The sequence below is a fragment of the Nymphaea colorata genome, chromosome 12 (assembly GCF_008831285.2).
Source record: "Nymphaea colorata isolate Beijing-Zhang1983 chromosome 12, ASM883128v2, whole genome shotgun sequence".
Classification (NCBI taxonomy): Eukaryota; Viridiplantae; Streptophyta; class Magnoliopsida; order Nymphaeales; family Nymphaeaceae; genus Nymphaea; species Nymphaea colorata.
In genome coordinates this window covers 21,400,555-21,417,488 of record NC_045149.1, presented here as the reverse complement: position 1 = coordinate 21,417,488, position 16,934 = coordinate 21,400,555, and the positions used below count along the sequence as shown (strand labels likewise).

General features: G+C 39.3%; 2 protein-coding genes across 15 annotated transcripts; both read left to right on the top strand.

Moving 5' to 3' along the window:
- The first annotated feature begins 306 nt into the window (after positions 1 to 306).
- On the top strand, positions 307 to 5,134 carry LOC116265608 (alpha,alpha-trehalose-phosphate synthase [UDP-forming] 5-like). Of its 4 annotated transcripts, none has more exons than XM_031646334.2 (5): positions 307 to 613; positions 748 to 808; positions 1,345 to 3,343; positions 4,173 to 4,446; positions 4,534 to 5,134. In XM_031646334.2, the coding sequence occupies exons 3-5, from the start codon at positions 1,356 to 1,358 to the stop codon at positions 4,849 to 4,851; spliced, it is 2,580 nt and encodes an 859-aa protein (XP_031502194.1). In that variant the 5' UTR covers positions 307 to 613; positions 748 to 808; positions 1,345 to 1,355; the 3' UTR covers positions 4,852 to 5,134. The 4 variants fall into 4 exon arrangements, with proteins under 4 accessions (XP_031502194.1, XP_049936786.1, XP_049936788.1 ...); XM_050080829.1 differs by having other exon boundaries at positions 1,330 to 3,343; XM_050080831.1 differs by lacking the exon at positions 307 to 613 and having other exon boundaries at positions 620 to 808.
- Positions 5,135 to 9,315: 4,181 nt separating this feature from the next.
- LOC116266417 (histone acetyltransferase MCC1) lies at positions 9,316 to 15,025 on the top strand. 11 transcript variants are annotated; one of them, XR_007575113.1, is made up of 8 exons: positions 9,532 to 9,731; positions 12,116 to 12,390; positions 12,511 to 12,655; positions 12,743 to 12,842; positions 12,933 to 13,161; positions 14,163 to 14,395; positions 14,491 to 14,541; positions 14,682 to 15,025. XR_007575113.1 is itself a non-coding variant. In XM_031647634.2 (7 exons), the coding sequence occupies exons 3-7, from the start codon at positions 12,284 to 12,286 to the stop codon at positions 14,338 to 14,340; spliced, it is 759 nt and encodes a 252-aa protein (XP_031503494.1). In that variant the 5' UTR covers positions 9,318 to 9,440; positions 10,327 to 10,453; positions 12,116 to 12,283; the 3' UTR covers positions 14,341 to 14,486. The 11 variants fall into 11 exon arrangements, 7 of the variants coding, with proteins under 7 accessions (XP_031503495.1, XP_031503494.1, XP_031503490.1 ...); XR_007575114.1 differs by having other exon boundaries at positions 14,671 to 15,025; XM_031647634.2 differs by lacking the exons at positions 9,532 to 9,731; positions 14,491 to 14,541; positions 14,682 to 15,025 and adding exons at positions 9,318 to 9,440; positions 10,327 to 10,453 and having other exon boundaries at positions 14,163 to 14,486.
- The last annotated feature ends 1,909 nt before the right edge of the window (positions 15,026 to 16,934 follow it).

The following is a 16,934-nucleotide window of genomic DNA, read 5'->3' as shown; positions in this document are numbered from 1 at the left end:
CTTTATTAGTGAGAAAAACCAAGTTCATGACATAAGACCAGAAATGCCCTCGATTTCACGAACTCAGTCGCATTCTAGAAAAGGGCCAGGCAGGGCCTCTGTGGCATGCTCAAGCACATGCCTCAACAGAAAGGGGACAAGCTTTTTTATGAGCTTAGAGAACCTAAGAAAGCAGTGGGGGAGCACCATCGCCATGAGCATGTCGCCTAGCAGCCAACGTCCTTTTTGTTATCGCACCATAAATAGTGAGACCCAACTTAGTCCTGGTGCGGCTCACGCTGCAACGCGGCCATTAAATCCGGGAAGCAGGGGCGGGGGCCAGGCCAACCATGGGAGCACCACGGACCAGATTCGCCAACCATGGTCAGAATCTTGTCCAGAGGGGACAAGGAAGCATCATGCGCCCGGGGAGGCGCATGGCACATGCTGGTTGGCGGAGAAGTGGACCGTTACTGACCATGGTTAGAAGTTTAACCATGATTCTTCTTCTTTCTCGCAGCCAGATAAAGGGGAGGAAGAGTGAGGAGAGCGCAAACGCTAGGCACAAGCACTGGATATATATTAGAAGGAAAAGGAAATCAAAGGGAGAACTATACGCCCTAGCTGACTAGAGGTTGCATTTTGGCCTTCTCTCTCTCTCTCTCTCTCTCTCCTCCCTTTTGTTAAGCATCGCCATTACCAGTGCTTTTGCTTTTGTTGATATCATCCTTAGTGGGTTTCCCTCTGTCCACTTTTTCTTTGCTGCAGATATTTTTGCTTAACCGCATTGGCTGCATTTTATGGAGTGAGCTAGCTTGATTTTTAAGCAGTAAGTTTGGGCGGTGGTGGAGATTTTTTTTTTTCTTTTACTTGTTGTGGTAATTGGGTGGTTGCAGTTTAGCTGTAGAATCAGTGTGGGGGGTTTGATTTGAGTGAATTATGGGTTAATTGTGATGTTGGTGTGCTAGAACAGCATCGGTTGCCATTTGTCTTTTGGTTTTCTTCTCTTAGTTTTCCTCCTGCTTGGGTGTTTTGATTTCATCTCTTTGTTCTTCTTTGGGGGTGGAGAAGCTAATGGAGAGAATGGGAAGCAAGCGTTTTTTATGCGTTTCTTGAGGCTGTCTTGTGACAGCTGGAGATTCTTTCCCCTTTGAGGTTTTCGTGTTCGAGTGATTTTTTTTTTCAGCGTTCGTGTATTTGAGTTTCTTGCCGTCTGATTTGTGGTTTGAGAATTTGTTTTCTGGTGGGGAAGATACCTGATTCATTTGAAAAGTTCCTGCTGGGGGCGTGCTCAGCTTGTGTCTGTAGGTTGGTTGAAGGGAATTCTTTTGATCTCTGAATATTTGCTAGGATTTTTAAGTTCAGATTCGGCAAAAATGGTGTCGAGGTCGTATTCCAATCTCCTGGACCTTGTCTCCGGGGAGTCGCCTACATTTGGGCGGATGGGGAAAAGGCTTCCTAGAGTGATGACAGTCGCTGGAATCATATCAGACTTAGACGATGAGAACAGCAACAGTGTTGTTTCAGATGGTCCCTCGTCTGTTGCACAGGAGCGGATGATCATTGTGGGCAATCAGCTACCTCTTCGAGCTCATTACCGGAGCGAAGGCGGTGGATGGGATTTCAGTTGGGACGAAGACTCACTGCTTTTGCAACTAAAAGATGGGCTAGGTGAGGATATTGAGGTGATTTATGTGGGATGTCTGAAAGAGGAAATAGATCCCAGCGAGCAGGAAGATGTAGCTCAAACTTTGCTCGAAGTTTTTAAATGTGTGCCGGCATTTATCCCTCCTGATTTATTCAGCAGGTACTACCATGGCTTCTGTAAGCAGCAACTCTGGCCCCTGTTCCATTACATGCTGCCTCTGTCACCGGATTTGGGCGGCCGGTTCGAGCGATCTCTTTGGCAGGCATATGTTTCTGTTAACAAAATATTTGCTGATAAAGTAATGGAGGTAATAAGTCCCGATGACGATTTTGTGTGGGTACATGATTACCATTTGATGATTTTGCCGACATTCCTTAGAAAGAGGTTCAATCGAGTGAAGCTCGGATTTTTCCTTCATAGTCCGTTTCCTTCATCTGAGATTTACAGGACTCTTCCTGTTAGAGACGAGATCCTCCGGGCTCTCCTGAACTCCGATCTGATTGGATTCCACACCTTTGACTACGCCCGACACTTCCTTTCTTGCTGTAGCAGGATGCTTGGTCTGAGCTACAAGTCCAAGAGGGGTTATATTGGGCTAGAGTACTATGGTCGCACTGTAGGCATTAAGATTCTGCCTGTGGGGATTCACATGGGTCAGCTTCAATCTGTTCTTGATCTTCCAGAGACTGAAACCAGAGTTGCTGAACTTAAAGAAAACTTTAAGGATCGGATTGTGTTGCTTGGAGTGGATGATATGGATATATTCAAGGGGATCAGCTTGAAGCTGCTGGCTATGGAGCAGCTGCTGCATCAACATCCAGAATGGAGTGGGAAGGTGGTCTTGGTTCAAATTGCAAACCCCGCAAGAGGTCGGGGGAAAGATGTGCAAGAAGTGCAGACTGAAACTAAATATACTGTGAAACGTATTAATGAGAAATTTGGAAGGCCTGGTTATGAGCCTGTGGTGCTCATAGACAGGCCACTTCATTTCTATGAGAGGATTGCATACTACGTGATTGCTGAGTGCTGTCTTGTTACAGCAGTCAGAGACGGAATGAATCTTATACCGTACGAGTATATCGTATGTAGGCAAGGGAATGACAGGTTGGACAGGACACTGGAACTGAACCCATCAGCACCGAAGAAGAGCATGCTGGTGGTTTCAGAGTTTATTGGTTGTTCCCCATCTCTTAGCGGAGCAATTCGAGTGAATCCTTGGAACATCGATGCTGTAGCTGAAGCCATGAATTCTGCTATTATACTGCAGGAGTCTGAACAGCAATTCCGGCATGAGAAACATTACCGATATGTGAGTACTCATGATGTCGGATACTGGGCTCACAGCTTCCTGCAAGATCTAGAGAGAGCATGCAGGGACCATATAAAGAAGAGATGCTGGGGGATCGGTTTTGGTTTAGGATTCAGGGTGATTGCACTCGATCCAAATTTCAGGAAGCTCTCAGTTGAACACATAGTCTCAGCATACAAGAGAACCAAGAAGAGGGCAATCCTCTTGGATTATGATGGTACTATGATGCCACAGACTTCCATTAACAAAACTCCCACTTCTGAGGCTATTGGTATACTCAACAGCTTGTGCAGAGATCCCAAAAATGTTGTTTTCCTTGTTAGCGGGAGAGGCAAGAAGACTCTTTCTGAATGGTTTTCTCCCTGTGAAAAGTTGGGGATTGCTGCTGAACATGGTTATTTTCTGAGGTAAATTTCTCATGTTTCTCTTTTTTTTGGTTTCCTAAATTTTGTAAGATCTCCCTACTCGGTTTCCTATTCTTTTTCACCTTGGCTATCTAGAACCATGGGCACCTCTACATGAAAGTGCACAGTAGGTAATTGTCTTCACTAATAATTATAATAGCTTTGTTTGAGGAAGAAAACGGAATATCTTTCATTGTCAATTGCCCATTCATGAGTGAGGCTATGTTTCCTATCTGAAGCCAAAATAAATTTTACCAGTGCTACAGAAGGCACTTAATAACAATAATTTGTCAATCTTCTTGCTTGTCGATTTTCGAATGGAGGAGTTCCCTGACCCTCGTTCATCATTAATCTTTTATTTTGCACATGATAGTCATAGTATCTATCCAGATTGCCATTAATATAATAATAGTTCTTTTACTTGTGGTTCATGCATTCATATTGGATTTAGAGTCGTCACAGTGACGACAGTGCATCCTATGACCTGTTTATCGTTTTCTGAACTGCCTGATATCACATAGATTGGGCATTTCACATGAGGATCTCACCTTCATCAACAAACTTCTGTGCTAGAGATACTAGTTTCCTGATAGGGAAGCTAGATAATGGTGACACACTTGTCAATCACCTGTTGTTTGTATTAATGCTCATTTAATGTCTGCCCATCTTAGGACAACCATGTTCCAAGTCTCATAGTTTCCATTTGGGTTTTCATTTTTCAATAATTTGGTCCAGCTCAGCATTTATATAGTAAATGCCTCCTCACATCCTGGTTATATCTGCTTTCTAATGTGAATTTGGCTCGTTTGGTTTTGATTGAACACCTGATCAGGCTAAAGCGTGATGCTGAATGGGAAACCTGTGTATCAGTCACGGATTTTGACTGGAAGCAAGTTGCGGAGCCTGTAATGAAGTTGTATACTGGAACAACTGATGGTTCCACCATTGAAACCAAGGAGAGTGCGCTGGTTTGGCATTATCAGTATGCTGACCCTGATTTTGGGGCATGCCAGGCCAAAGAACTTCTTGACCATCTTGACAGTGTTCTTGCTAATGAGCCAGTGTCCGTGAAAACTGGTCAGCATATTGTGGAAGTTAAGCCACAGGTAATTTTTGATAGTTTTTGTGTTTCTTCAACATTAGGACAACTGGTACTATGAACCGCATTGTTCATGCTCATTCTTCAAATGCAGGGTGTTACCAAAGGTGTGGTAGCAGAGCGCCTCCTTTCATTAATGAAGCAGAAAGGCATGCTGCCTGATTTTGTTCTCTGCATTGGAGATGACAGATCTGATGAAGATATGTTTGAGGTGTTCACAAGTGCTGTGTCTGGTCCTTCTTTATCACCAGTGGCTGAGGTCTTTGCTTGTACAGTTGGTCAGAAGCCAAGTAAAGCTAAGTATTACCTGGAGGACACATCTGAGATTATCAGAATGTTGCAGGGCCTTGCCACTGCATCAGATACAGCAGCAAGGAGTCCCAGCCCTCAATTTTCCTTTGAGAACCTTTGACGAAGACATCTTCTTTATCTATGAAACTCAGTCTGCAGTAAGGAATTTGAGAAGACGAATTGGCACTGCTATTAGCCGCATTGTGCAAGTCTTGCTACAGTAGTTTGCTAATAGATTGGAGTTCAGTTTGCAGATGAACACGGTCTAGGAAAAGCAGAGTGCCCACATTTTCCATATTGCAGTCAATTTCACCTTTTTCTGGACGGTGTTGTAATGAGAGAGGCACTTTGTTCTTTGTCAATATACTTCCATCTGTTCTATTGAGGTGTGGGTCCTTGTATGATTGGTATGTTATATTCATATATTGTTAATGAAGGCTTAATTTTAGGTGGAAAGAAGAAAACGACTGCACCCGGAACTTTTTTGGCTTGGTGCCCTTTCCATGTCTGCTTTCAAGCAGCAGAGATTGGTTTTCTCTGCTTCCACAGGAGGAGGCTTCACAAGCAGGAACCAGAAAAGCCTTCTGTTTTACAGTTAGACTGCTTGAGTTTTCAGCTTATTAATTTCTTATGAAGTAGCCTTTTTATGGTTCAACGCTCGATGTTTTCACCCATTTCCTTTTATCCACCTGATTGTCAATGACCATGATCACTCATTAAACAGCCGCACCCCCTTATCCATCTAACTGCCATTTCAATTGAAAAAAGCTAAATCGTTAAGGCAATCTTCTGCTAAACTGTAATTCTTAATGTTATTGAGATTCTCCCATTACTTCATATTTTCGATTGGTGGTGCAACTTTTCCTGATCATTGAAAGTAAGAACTGGTATTAGTTTCAATGGGGTACCTTACCATCCAGAGAGAAGATATAGGGTGTCGCACCCAACAACTTGGAAGCCTCTGATGTGCCATCCACCTCATCTATGGAGTACCTCTCTTGCTTTTTCAGAAGCTTCCTTAACCCCTTATATACTTGGAAGAATAACTTCATTGAACTCCAATAGAAGAAGACATTCTAGAAGATGAATAAGAAGAGGGGATCGCTTAAATAAGATTCTGAAAGTGATGGGAACGGTTAGTGGGCGAAATGCTTCAGAAAGCTGAAAATAAGCGTAGATCCAGAAATTCGTTAATAGGTCAACACTTGAAAATATCTGGGAGTCGAATCTCCCACATAATAGACTACATGGGCAAGACAGCAGATGCCTTTTAGGAGGGCCCAGAATCGGTTCCCTCCTTTTCTGCCCGAAATCTTTGGATTTGGTTCTCTCCTTTTCCTCAGGATTCAGCATACATGATAAGGCCATGCATGATGCTGTCCCATTTTCAACTTTGGGCCAGTGGGTCGTGTATGTTAAAAAGACATATCCACAAGACAAGAAGGAGACCTCTCCTGGACCTATTCTTCCATAAAAATCCACTCCATCTAACTTGATCTTTCTTATTTCTGATGCCTTCATACATTCTCCCAAATTCTAAGGCTAAAAAACATGATCTAAGGACTTTCCAACTTCAATCTTTCAACCAGATCATAATCTTTCTACTATCGCCTAATTGCCATCTTAGGTCATACATGAGTTCATCAAGGCCCCATATAATTTCCCTTCCATGACCAGGAAATGTATACCTTCAACTTGCTCACTTGATTCCATAAACCTCCTCTCAACAAATACTTTCTTCTTACCAGCATGGCTTAAATTTCTCGGTGAACATGGGCTGTCCAGTAAAAAGCTCCTTGTTTCTCTAAGATACAGGACTGCTTTCGATATCTCGGAATAACACTGTTGCACTTCAACTTGGGTATCAGTAACTCCGCTTTTGCAGCATAATAGATTCGCATTGGCACCCCCCAGCCACAAGGTAACTGCCAGCCTCACAATATTAGTTTAATATATATGTCAATGTTTTGATATATTTTATTGTTATATATGTAAGTGTCCCAAAAAATTATAGATATTGAATGAGTACTTCCACTAAAAAAAATCTGACTCTACTAATGGTACCCCTTACACTCAAAATAGAAACTACTGGCCCGACAGCATGGCTCAAATTGATCTTGCTTGAAAAGTGAAAAAAGATTTGCCGCACCTTGTTATAAATAACTTTTCAATATTCCCAACCCACCCAAACTGGTTATATGCACTTCCCGTCCACAAAAAAAAAAAAAAAAAAAAAAAAAAACTGTGCATTTGAGTATATAATGACCAAAATACCCCTAGTCAATAACAATGGGGAACCCCTCTCAAGACAAAAAAAAAAAAAAAGATATAAAAAAGTTAACTACAAAAAGACATTTCTTTTTGAAAAAATCCCAAACTACCCCAATTCCCCTCTTTTTTTTTGTGTTTTTTTCCGGTGCATATCTGTTGCGCGCATCACTCACTGTCAAGCCACCCTGCTCTAGAGGAGTAGGGACCATCTCCCAACTCAAATAGTGAATCCGTGGAGTGCCCTCATGTCAAATGTACCAGAAGAAGTATGGTCCGGTCAATTGATCACTCTAACACCCAGAATAGTACTTGTTTGCATGGTTTTGGCAGCAAGCATGAGTGAACAAGTGTGTAGTGAGGTGGGTTTCAGTAGATAAAACGTGATCATGGGAATCAGAGTTAGGTATGTTGAATCCGCCGAGCCATATGTGTTAGCTGGACGGAGTTGTTTTCATTCATTTTCTACACATGATTATGTCTCCTTGCTGTGATCTTGACTGATCCTGTTGGACCTTGGGCACAATTTCTTTACTTCTTCTCTTGTTAGTCCACCTACCTTTCTTTTAAGAGAGTGGGAGAGCTACATAATATATATATATATATATATATTGAGAGAGAGAGAGAGAGAGTTACTCACTCATGGGCCGATACAAAAACTAGCCAAGAAATATCTGGAGATAGTTTCAAATCCTCAATAATGGTGGACAGAGGCGGAGATTCCCATCGAAAGTTTCATTAGAAAAATGAAAATGACTTAAAAATTTTGATGGTGCGCCCATATCAGACCTGTGCTGGTGACCTCGATAATGTTCCTTAGCTAAAATATTCTGGCTTTGCAACTGATGGTAGATAGCTCTCTCTTTGCATCTTTCTATCCTATGCTGTTTTTCTTCCTTCCTTTCTCTTCTTAGATTCTTATCTGAATCTCATCAAACTTTTTTAAGCTTGACAGCTCTTGAAGTAATAGTCTCTCTCTCTCTCTCTCTCTCTCTCTCTCTCTCTCTGAGTTAATGGGTAGATGAAACTTTAAGCTTTAAGCTTTTCCTTTTTTAAACAAAAGTTGAAGAAGATAACTAAACCAGAGATCTTTTCTGGGGCGGTTGAAAAGAGGATTGCCCACCTCAATTTGGTCAAGCAATATGATTCTTTGATAGCTATGGATCACAAGAACCAATGAAGTATTATAATTTTATTCCATTTTTTTATGCCCCTCTAAGCATGGTGTCAGTTCGATTCTCATGGGTATTATGTTCTAACATTCCAATATTACTGTTTCAAATTACAATAAAAAATATTTATTATCTAATAAAAAACCTGAATTAGACAATTTCAATTTTTTTTAACCACATTTTTCATATAAAAAGGGAGAATTCGCAGAGTCTACTAAGTTTGGTAGTCTAAGTATACATTTAAGTGAAGAATGTATCCATAAGAACCGATTTACTTTAGCCGGTTGGAATCCATTAATAGTTACAAATTTTGATGACGACGACGCTCAACTGTAAAAGTTTTTGGTCGAAAGGGTGTAGTAACTACTCTTTACTCACCTCTGAATGTTTAGATTATCAAATATATCTAGAATGTATCTAAATCATATGAATTCAAACCATTTATCTACCCAGTTGAGAGCAAGGAAACCACCAAAATTGCTATGGCTGAGATGATTAATAAGATTTGAATTAGCAAAAGACATAGTTACTGAAATAAAAACTAGAATAGAAACAGCCGGGCTACTGATTCAGTGAATCAACTGAGTTAATTATGAACCGGCAAAAGATATTGTCATATACGAAATTGCTAAAAAAGAAAGCATTTAAAAACGGTAAATATTAATGTAAGACATGGCATCCTTAAGCAACCAATAAGTAGAGAGATGTCATTTGAACCGGATATCTGATTGAATATATTTGACAAAATTGATATGAGAAAAGTTTTAAAATCCGAACAAGAAATCAAATTGGATTTGGATTAAGAAATGACATCTGATCGGACCCTGATATTTGTAAATATTCGATCGGGTTCCGATTGAATTTATTTTTAGACAAATATCATACATATAATGCTCTTACATTTTGAAACTCGGCAAAATTCAATTCAAATTTGGATTTGATTTCAGATATGAATATAAAAATCAGTTTCAGATATATTCGAATTTCAATATGACTTTTGTTTATTCGTATTCGAATATATGAATATCTAAAAAAATAAATATTACCAATAATGTTCATTCATTATCTACCGATTCTAATCAAAGTGGCACATTTTTTTCTTTAAGATTCACCAGCTGGCAGCATCTCGGTAACGGAACGTGAGCTTCGAGTAAATTGAGCGTCATCCTCCCTTCTTTGGGTTGGAAATCCATTCGTAGGCAAGATATCGCATGACGAAACTGTCCTTCCCAGGTCTTCCTCAAAATCGTGTTCTTGTCCTCTGTCCGAGGTTAGATCTCTCTTTTTTGAGATTTTTTTTCTTCGCTTCGTCTTAGGTTGAGGTCTCTCTTATATTTTCCGCGCCTTAAATCAGGGTAATCCCCATTCACGTTGATTTAATTTCTTCCTGAATTTCGTTCCTCAAATCCTATCATGCACAGCATTGTGGAACTTTGATCCTTTTCCACCTGCGATTGAAATGGTGGGAGTTTCTTAAAATTCTTGTGGGGCGCTAAGTTGTTAGGATTTTCGTTTCCTCTTGTTCTTGATCGCCATGATTTCGTGGAGAAGTTCGCTTCAGGTTAGTTTGTCTTTTCGTCGTGCTTGTGTGCTTAGGGTTTGAGATTGTTTTCGTGATCTGAATTACGCTTCCTTCGTGGCGTCAGTCACGGAATACCGTATGTTCTTTTTCTGTCCTTCTTGGCCCCTTAAGGAGGTACTCTTTTTGTAGTTGAATTCTGGTCGTGCGGGCTGGAGTTCTGTATTTCTGTGATTTTCTTTCCTTTCTGTGGAAACCATGTTCCTGCAAATTGGAGGTGCCCTTTGATAGCATTTTTCTTTCCATCTGTTTCTGAGGAAAGAACTGGGAAGTACCATGAGACCTCGTCTTGTTGCCATTTTATTTTAATGCTAAGCAGTATTAGAATTTTTGCGAGGCCGACACTTCCGTCATTATCCATTACTCGACGAATTGTCACGAAAATGTCTAGTGTACGTGTCCTTTAAGTGACCTGTTGACTGAAATAATTGGTAGTGGTCTCTTAATGCTTGTACTTAAGGGCGATTGCAATACTCTCTTGGCAGAAGTACCTCTACGTTCGTGTAACGTTTATTTCAGTTAAGCTATATAATTTTAAGTTTGTATGTATTATCATTCATGGGGATAAAATTTGCAGAGATTTTGAACATTATTGGTTGATGATGACAAAAGTTATATGATGCTTGGCTCCTGGACTTTATTGGGAAGTTATTGTTGAAACTTCTCTTCTTCTTGAGTTATCATTTCTGGAGAGCTTGTTCCAGGTGAGATTGAAGCAAAAGCCTGTTGGTATTGGCATGGAGGCGTCATGTTTATTTGAAATTTTGTAAAACGTCATTGAAATAGTTATGACTGCACTGGCATTTTTGATGTTGTATCCTTGTTAAATTCAGATAATAAGTGTGTTTAAATATTACTACATTATCTGTGTTATCATTTCAGAAGTAAAAGGATAGATGAAGGCGATCGCGATTATAAATATTCTTAAGAAACTATTTAGGAGTGATGCTATCCAAATCAGTGAAACTGATGTACTATCTAAAGACAAAGAGTTAAAACTCCTTTACATTGTTTAGTTTTAAAGATGTAGCGTGTATGTCCTGCATTAGAATTGGCATGCCTGTTACAAGTGGTAACTTGTGCATATCCAATACATGGAACCAAAGGAGAGGACATATATTAGAAATATGGCAGTGTGTGGATTTGAAACTTCAAACATGGATAGTTTGAGAATCTCACTAGCAATATCGAGCTGAGAAAAATCATCAATAATGTTTTTGTGCTTGAAAAAATATAAATACGTTAGGTTCGTTCTTGACACTTAGATTTTGATGGGTAATCTTCTCTCAGGGTCCAACCCCATGTTATTTCTAGACCTTTTTTGACAAGATTATTCTCGTGTGTCACCTTAGTAGCAACTGGTTTTGTGAAGCTTTGCTGAAGTTCATTTAGAAGGAGACTAAAATATGGTTTCCTGTCATTCATGGGTTCCAATATCTTTGTGTGATGCAAGGCACAATGAATGGAAGGGGCATTAGTTTAGTAGTTGGCTAAATGTTTAAGTGTGATAAGTTCATGCATTGACAGATTGAAATAGCCATCTTTTTGTTGGCATATTGTTGCCCTCATAAATTCAAAGCAATTTTGGACTGGGTAGTTGTGATTGTATCATCAATGTTTATCTCTTGTGAATGATATTTTACCCATACCTAGTGGAATTTTCACTAGGTACTAAACCTCTAAGTTCTAACCTTCATGCGGGAGGACTAACTCCAAGTGTTTCGAACTTTCAAACATTGTTAAGTTCGATATTTGATTCAGTGTATAACCAAAGGTCTGAACATCTTTTAAGTTGCTGAATTGACAGCCTTAAATTGTCATTCTGCTTGAGTGGAAATGGTGAGCTTTTTCCTGGATATTTGTGGTAGTTTATTTGCTAAAATTAGCAAACTGTTCAAATTTGATAGGAAGTATGAGTGTGTAAAATTATTCAACTAGCTGGTTTGTGTGTAGATCAATCAAGTTGACCATGTTAAATTGTGGTTTAAAGATATTTTTTGCCATTGGTGTGTAATTTTCCTTACATATTCTGTTTTAATGGTGTGTAATTTTGCTCCATGCCGTATATGTCCGTGTCAACCAAATCAATATCAACAGAACTCTTTCTATTCTTTCCATCATAATATGTGGCCACGTATATGGCTGTTGGGCAGTCTAATGTGTTGTGTTGTCTATAAAGCTTTAAATCATGCAGATTTCAGTTTGTATTGTATGATGTATCTGATCAACTTGTTGATTTTGTTTTAAGCTTTGATTATCAGATCTTCCTTCTGAAGGCTCTGAAATGATGTTTCCAGATCCAATTCACTTCTAGTGCAGAAAAATGTTTCTATGTCTATTAATCATTTTCCTTTCAAATAATGCAGGTTCATACTGATGGTGCATTCAGTAATCTAATATGGAGACGGCTGCAATTGATACAGGAAGAGCTGTCTTAAGGTGGTGGCATATATGGTTTGCATGGGAAGAATATCCTAGATAAATGTTATCCACACAAACATTATTGGTGGGGGATACAGTAGTCGGCACCTCCAATGGTAATCCACATTTCTGAACATGGTCAAAATATTGTGTATAGGCCTATACGGCCATCTGATCGAGAAGCTCTTGAGGCGATGCATGCCGCGCTGTTTCCTATCAGGTGAAATATCCCCAGTTGTGATTCTTGCTATGTCTGAGGACTTTGTTTTTGTAACTAGTAGGCTTAGATATATTTTGTGAAGCAATAGCTTAAAGTGTGGGTATGAGACTCTCTTTACAGGTATGAACCAGAGTTCTTCTTGAATGTGGTCAATGGTCATGATATCGTATCTTGGGCAGCTGTAGACAGAAGTCGCCCTGATGGGAATGATGATGAAATAATTGGCTTTGTCACTGTACGTGTTATGATAGCAACAGAAAACGAGGTACTATTTAGTCTTTAGTATTTGGTTGTATTGGATGTATTTTTATTGTTAGACTAATTGCATGGCTAACTACATTACGCTCTGCAGATAGGAGATATTCTTGGTTATGGTTCTTCAAGAACAAACCAGACACTAGTTTATATCCTAACACTTGGTGTAGCAGAGCAATATAGGAATCTTGGAATAGGTCAGTCCCCAATCCCCATGCTATCACAGTGTGACTTCGACAATTATGTTTTGATTACTTAGGTATATCTGATATTTTTATACCCTGCAGCTTCTTCACTTGTTCAAGAGGTTATCAAGTATGCTTCAAGCCTCCCCGAGTGCAAAGCAGTATATTTACATGTGATTGACTATAATGAATCTGCCATCCTATTCTACAAGAAGATGAATTTCCGATGTTTGCGAAGATTGCCAAGTTTTTATTATATCAATAGTCAACATTTTGATGCCTATTTGTATGTATATTATGTAAATGGCGGGCGGTCTCCTCAATCTGCACTGTAAGTACCAATGCAGATTAAATACATGAAATTTTACATACTCGTATCACATAGATACTGTTGAAACTTGAAAGTGTTCGAATATTCCATGCTTGCCCATACATCAATCATGTGCACATGTAGCATGAGCATCTCATGAGTTTCAATGATCTTTTTTTCTTTTGTTCTCCCATATCTTGCAGTAGATTCTTTTTTTTTTTTTTTTCTTCTTTGGCTTCTTTCTCAGAGGTTCTCTCTGTCTAGGGAAAATCCCAGATCCAAGCCCTCAAAGACACACAGTATATCAAAATTTATTTGCCATGTACTCCACAAAGTAACTGGTGGGACCTCTCTCTCTCTCTCTTCCCCCCCCCCCTTTTTTTTTTTTTCTCTCTTGATTGAGTTGTCGTTTAATGGTAAACTGCATATGTTCACTTTCTTGGATAACTGCATAATAGATTAATCATGGATGTCATTTGAACTTCTCTCCCTTGTTGTCATCTCTGTTTGGACTTGGACATGCACACATACACCTGATACATTTTTCTCCAAATCAAATTTGCTACTGCACTTTGCTCCATAGGAAAATACCTGGTCAAACTGATAACAAAGATGCATTAGAAACTTCCTTCTAAGAAGCCACAACGGCATAGATGTCTGAGTCTGTTGTATAGACCTTTGGTTCTATTAAAAAAGCGTATTTTATGTTCATCGTTTTACCTGTCAAATATGCGTTCCTACAGGTAGCAAGCTTTAAAACCAGAACCTCTGAGAGGAAATCCTGGACTCAAAGCATATTTTCTGGACGTTCAATTTACGAAAAGCATATTTCTGAACACCCTGTAGAACTTTAGTGTTGGCGAGGGCCTTCAAGAAGCTACAAAGACAGATATGTCATGAAGTTTAAAGTTTAAACCATTCAATTACACACTATTGTAATTCTGTCCGAGACAGCATTTTTATGATTGCAGTAGACAACATTTTTATGGTTGCAGTTTCTCCATCTTTTCTTTTATGTGCAGAGACTTTGTGGTAGCAGTTACAACTTATTTAAGGGGTATTTTTACATCGTGGGCAACGAGGCTGTGGAAGCGTGAACAGAAGATTCCTGGATGGTCAAAATGTAAAAAGGCTACTTCCTTTTTCAACTTAAATAGGATGATAAAAAGTACCAATAACAGGGGATGCCAGCATGTGTAGCAGCGAACTGCTAATATGGAGAACCTCAGCTCCTACGTATACAACACTAGAGCAGGTGGAATATGATGCTTGTTATGTAAAATTGAAATGTTTGTTCAAGGACGGAAATAAATCTTAATTCAAGTACCAATTATTTGTTCATTCAAGCAGTTTTCTCATTTCTGTGTTGTGAAGTTGGGACTCAAAAGTATGCCATCCAAGGTGCATTCTATTTCAATGCTTAGTGAAGTCTTTGGGAACGGGCAGCCAATTATAATTTTTCAGTTTCATATTATACTACTGTTATGTGGAGAGATCAGATTATGAGCCATCCTGACATACCTTGCTTAGTGTGTTTGCAGGTAAACAGTGTGCTGCAACACACTTTGAACCGGCGTAGTCATCCATCAGACAAGTCAGATCTTCAGTATTTTGATAATGTAACAAACAACAGGATTGCCGGAACGTTACGCTTTACTAATATGGACAGTCTCGGAAGTTTTTGGAATTCATCAAATTGCAAAGAAGGGTACAGAATGTGTACATGGTTCTGCAGCGAACAAATCTCTCAGCACTGGTACGAGTTTGTTCCGTATTACATCTCATGATTTGTTCCGTAAGAACAATAAAATCCAAGATATTGAAAAGGAAACATTTCATTTAAGTGTCCACTTTTACGTCACAATCCTAAAAGTTGACCCTCATTTATGCTGAAGCCTGTGCAATAAGGACATCCTACCTTTTATCATTGTCTCAATTCTTATGCATTGAAATATCAGTTGTATAAACGTGGAAAACATTTTTCACATGCCCAAAAGCATGGGGTTTTTACATAGGACTACACAACGAGTTGAGTCAACTCGGGCTAGACTCAAAACTCGCTCATAAAAACTCGTCTAAAGCTCTTCTCTAAATGTTAGATGAGTCGAGGTTGAATTATAAGAATGAGTAAAAAACAAGGTGTTGCATAAATGAGGGATCTTTCGTTGCTAAGTTTTTTTTAGGGGATATTTGAATGCAGAATATGCACATTCTTTGTGTGGGTTTTTGTTATATGGTCATTCATAGTTGACTCAGTTAAATGAGTGAAAAGAAATGAAACGAGTTAAATAAGTTAAGCGAGTCAAGCTCGAGGTTGTTGTATGCTCGAATTGAGCTTGAGCCTGTTTTATGGAGCTTGACCCGAGTTGAAGCTAAACTCGAGCTTGAGTTTTTTTAGTTGAGTTGAGCTGGACTCGGTTTGTGTGCACCTCTACTTTCACATGTTTCATCCATAGTTTGAGTTTCTCCTGGGGTTTGGTGTGATTGGTTGTCCAGCAGCTGGTAAGAGGCTGGTCCCTAGTTCGATTGAAGTGATAATCTAATCTTAGATATACCGGGCCTAAAATTGGGTTACTAAGATTGCGGATCTGATGCTGCTGGGCTTGCTCCTGGTGAAGGTTCCTTGTATATGAGGCCTCTATCTGACAGTAACAAGTACAACCGAGGTCTGTTTTAAAGAAAAAGTCAAAATTTGAAAGCTCATTCTTGGGATCGGGCAAAAATATGGACCTGCATATGACATGAGTTTATTAGAAAGAAACTTATATGGTAGAAGTATAGAGCTAATACTTTAGAAGCTGAAATAATATCCATGCAGCAATGATATTATGACCACCAGTCTAAACATCAAATTGCCTTCAAACAGTGCGCTCTTTCCCTTGTGTAGGTCGCCTTTCTCTATGCAACTCCACACAAACTTATATTCTTTCTCTCTCTCCTTGGGCTCTGGAAACTTGGTTTTCCAATCCACATTGGAATCATGAAGTTTTTAAGTGAAGCTACCAGATAACGGTATATGTTTCTTTTCGTGTTCTTCATTTTGTGGATTTGAAGGCCTACCACAACTGGGAGGAAACGTGCAAGCTCTCAGACGAAGTTGTTCACAATGTGCCTTTGATTTGGCCTACTTCTGATGAGAAAATGCCAGCTATGTCTTATCTCTCCAGCCGGGTGAGGGCCGATTTGTCAAAATCCATATACTACAACGTGTTTGCCTGATGCCAGATCTGAATCAACCGGAGGTCAGATCTCAATACAGATTAGACAATTGAAAACCGAATGCAGGTTGCTGCTTTTATATGCCTAATCACGGTTAATGCATGTATATGTGTTCATAGATCCGATTTTATTAGGATGCAATGTAGACATGAAAAATGATATTAGTTTCCGCTACATCTTATCCAGCCATGTGCATCTGTCGCAACATCTAAAATCAGTGGTTTTTCCTTTTATCTCTCACACACACAGAAACAGAGAGAGAGAGAGAGAGAGAGAGAGTAGGAATGTTATATCCGATTTACATCCCATATCTGACTGAACCACATAAAATAAAAAATTAAAAAAAAATGATTGGACAAGAAATTGATATCCAATTAAAAAGTCAGATTGGATTAAAATGACATGGGATCAGATTTGGATTCAGATTTAAGTAAATATAGACTGGATTAGGATTCAGATTTGGATCAGATATACTTTTTAATAATCATCATATGCTCAATGTCTATTGGTTTAAAAGTTGGATTCGGAGTTGGATGTTAATTTAAAAGTTGGAATCAGATCGGATTCATATCGTC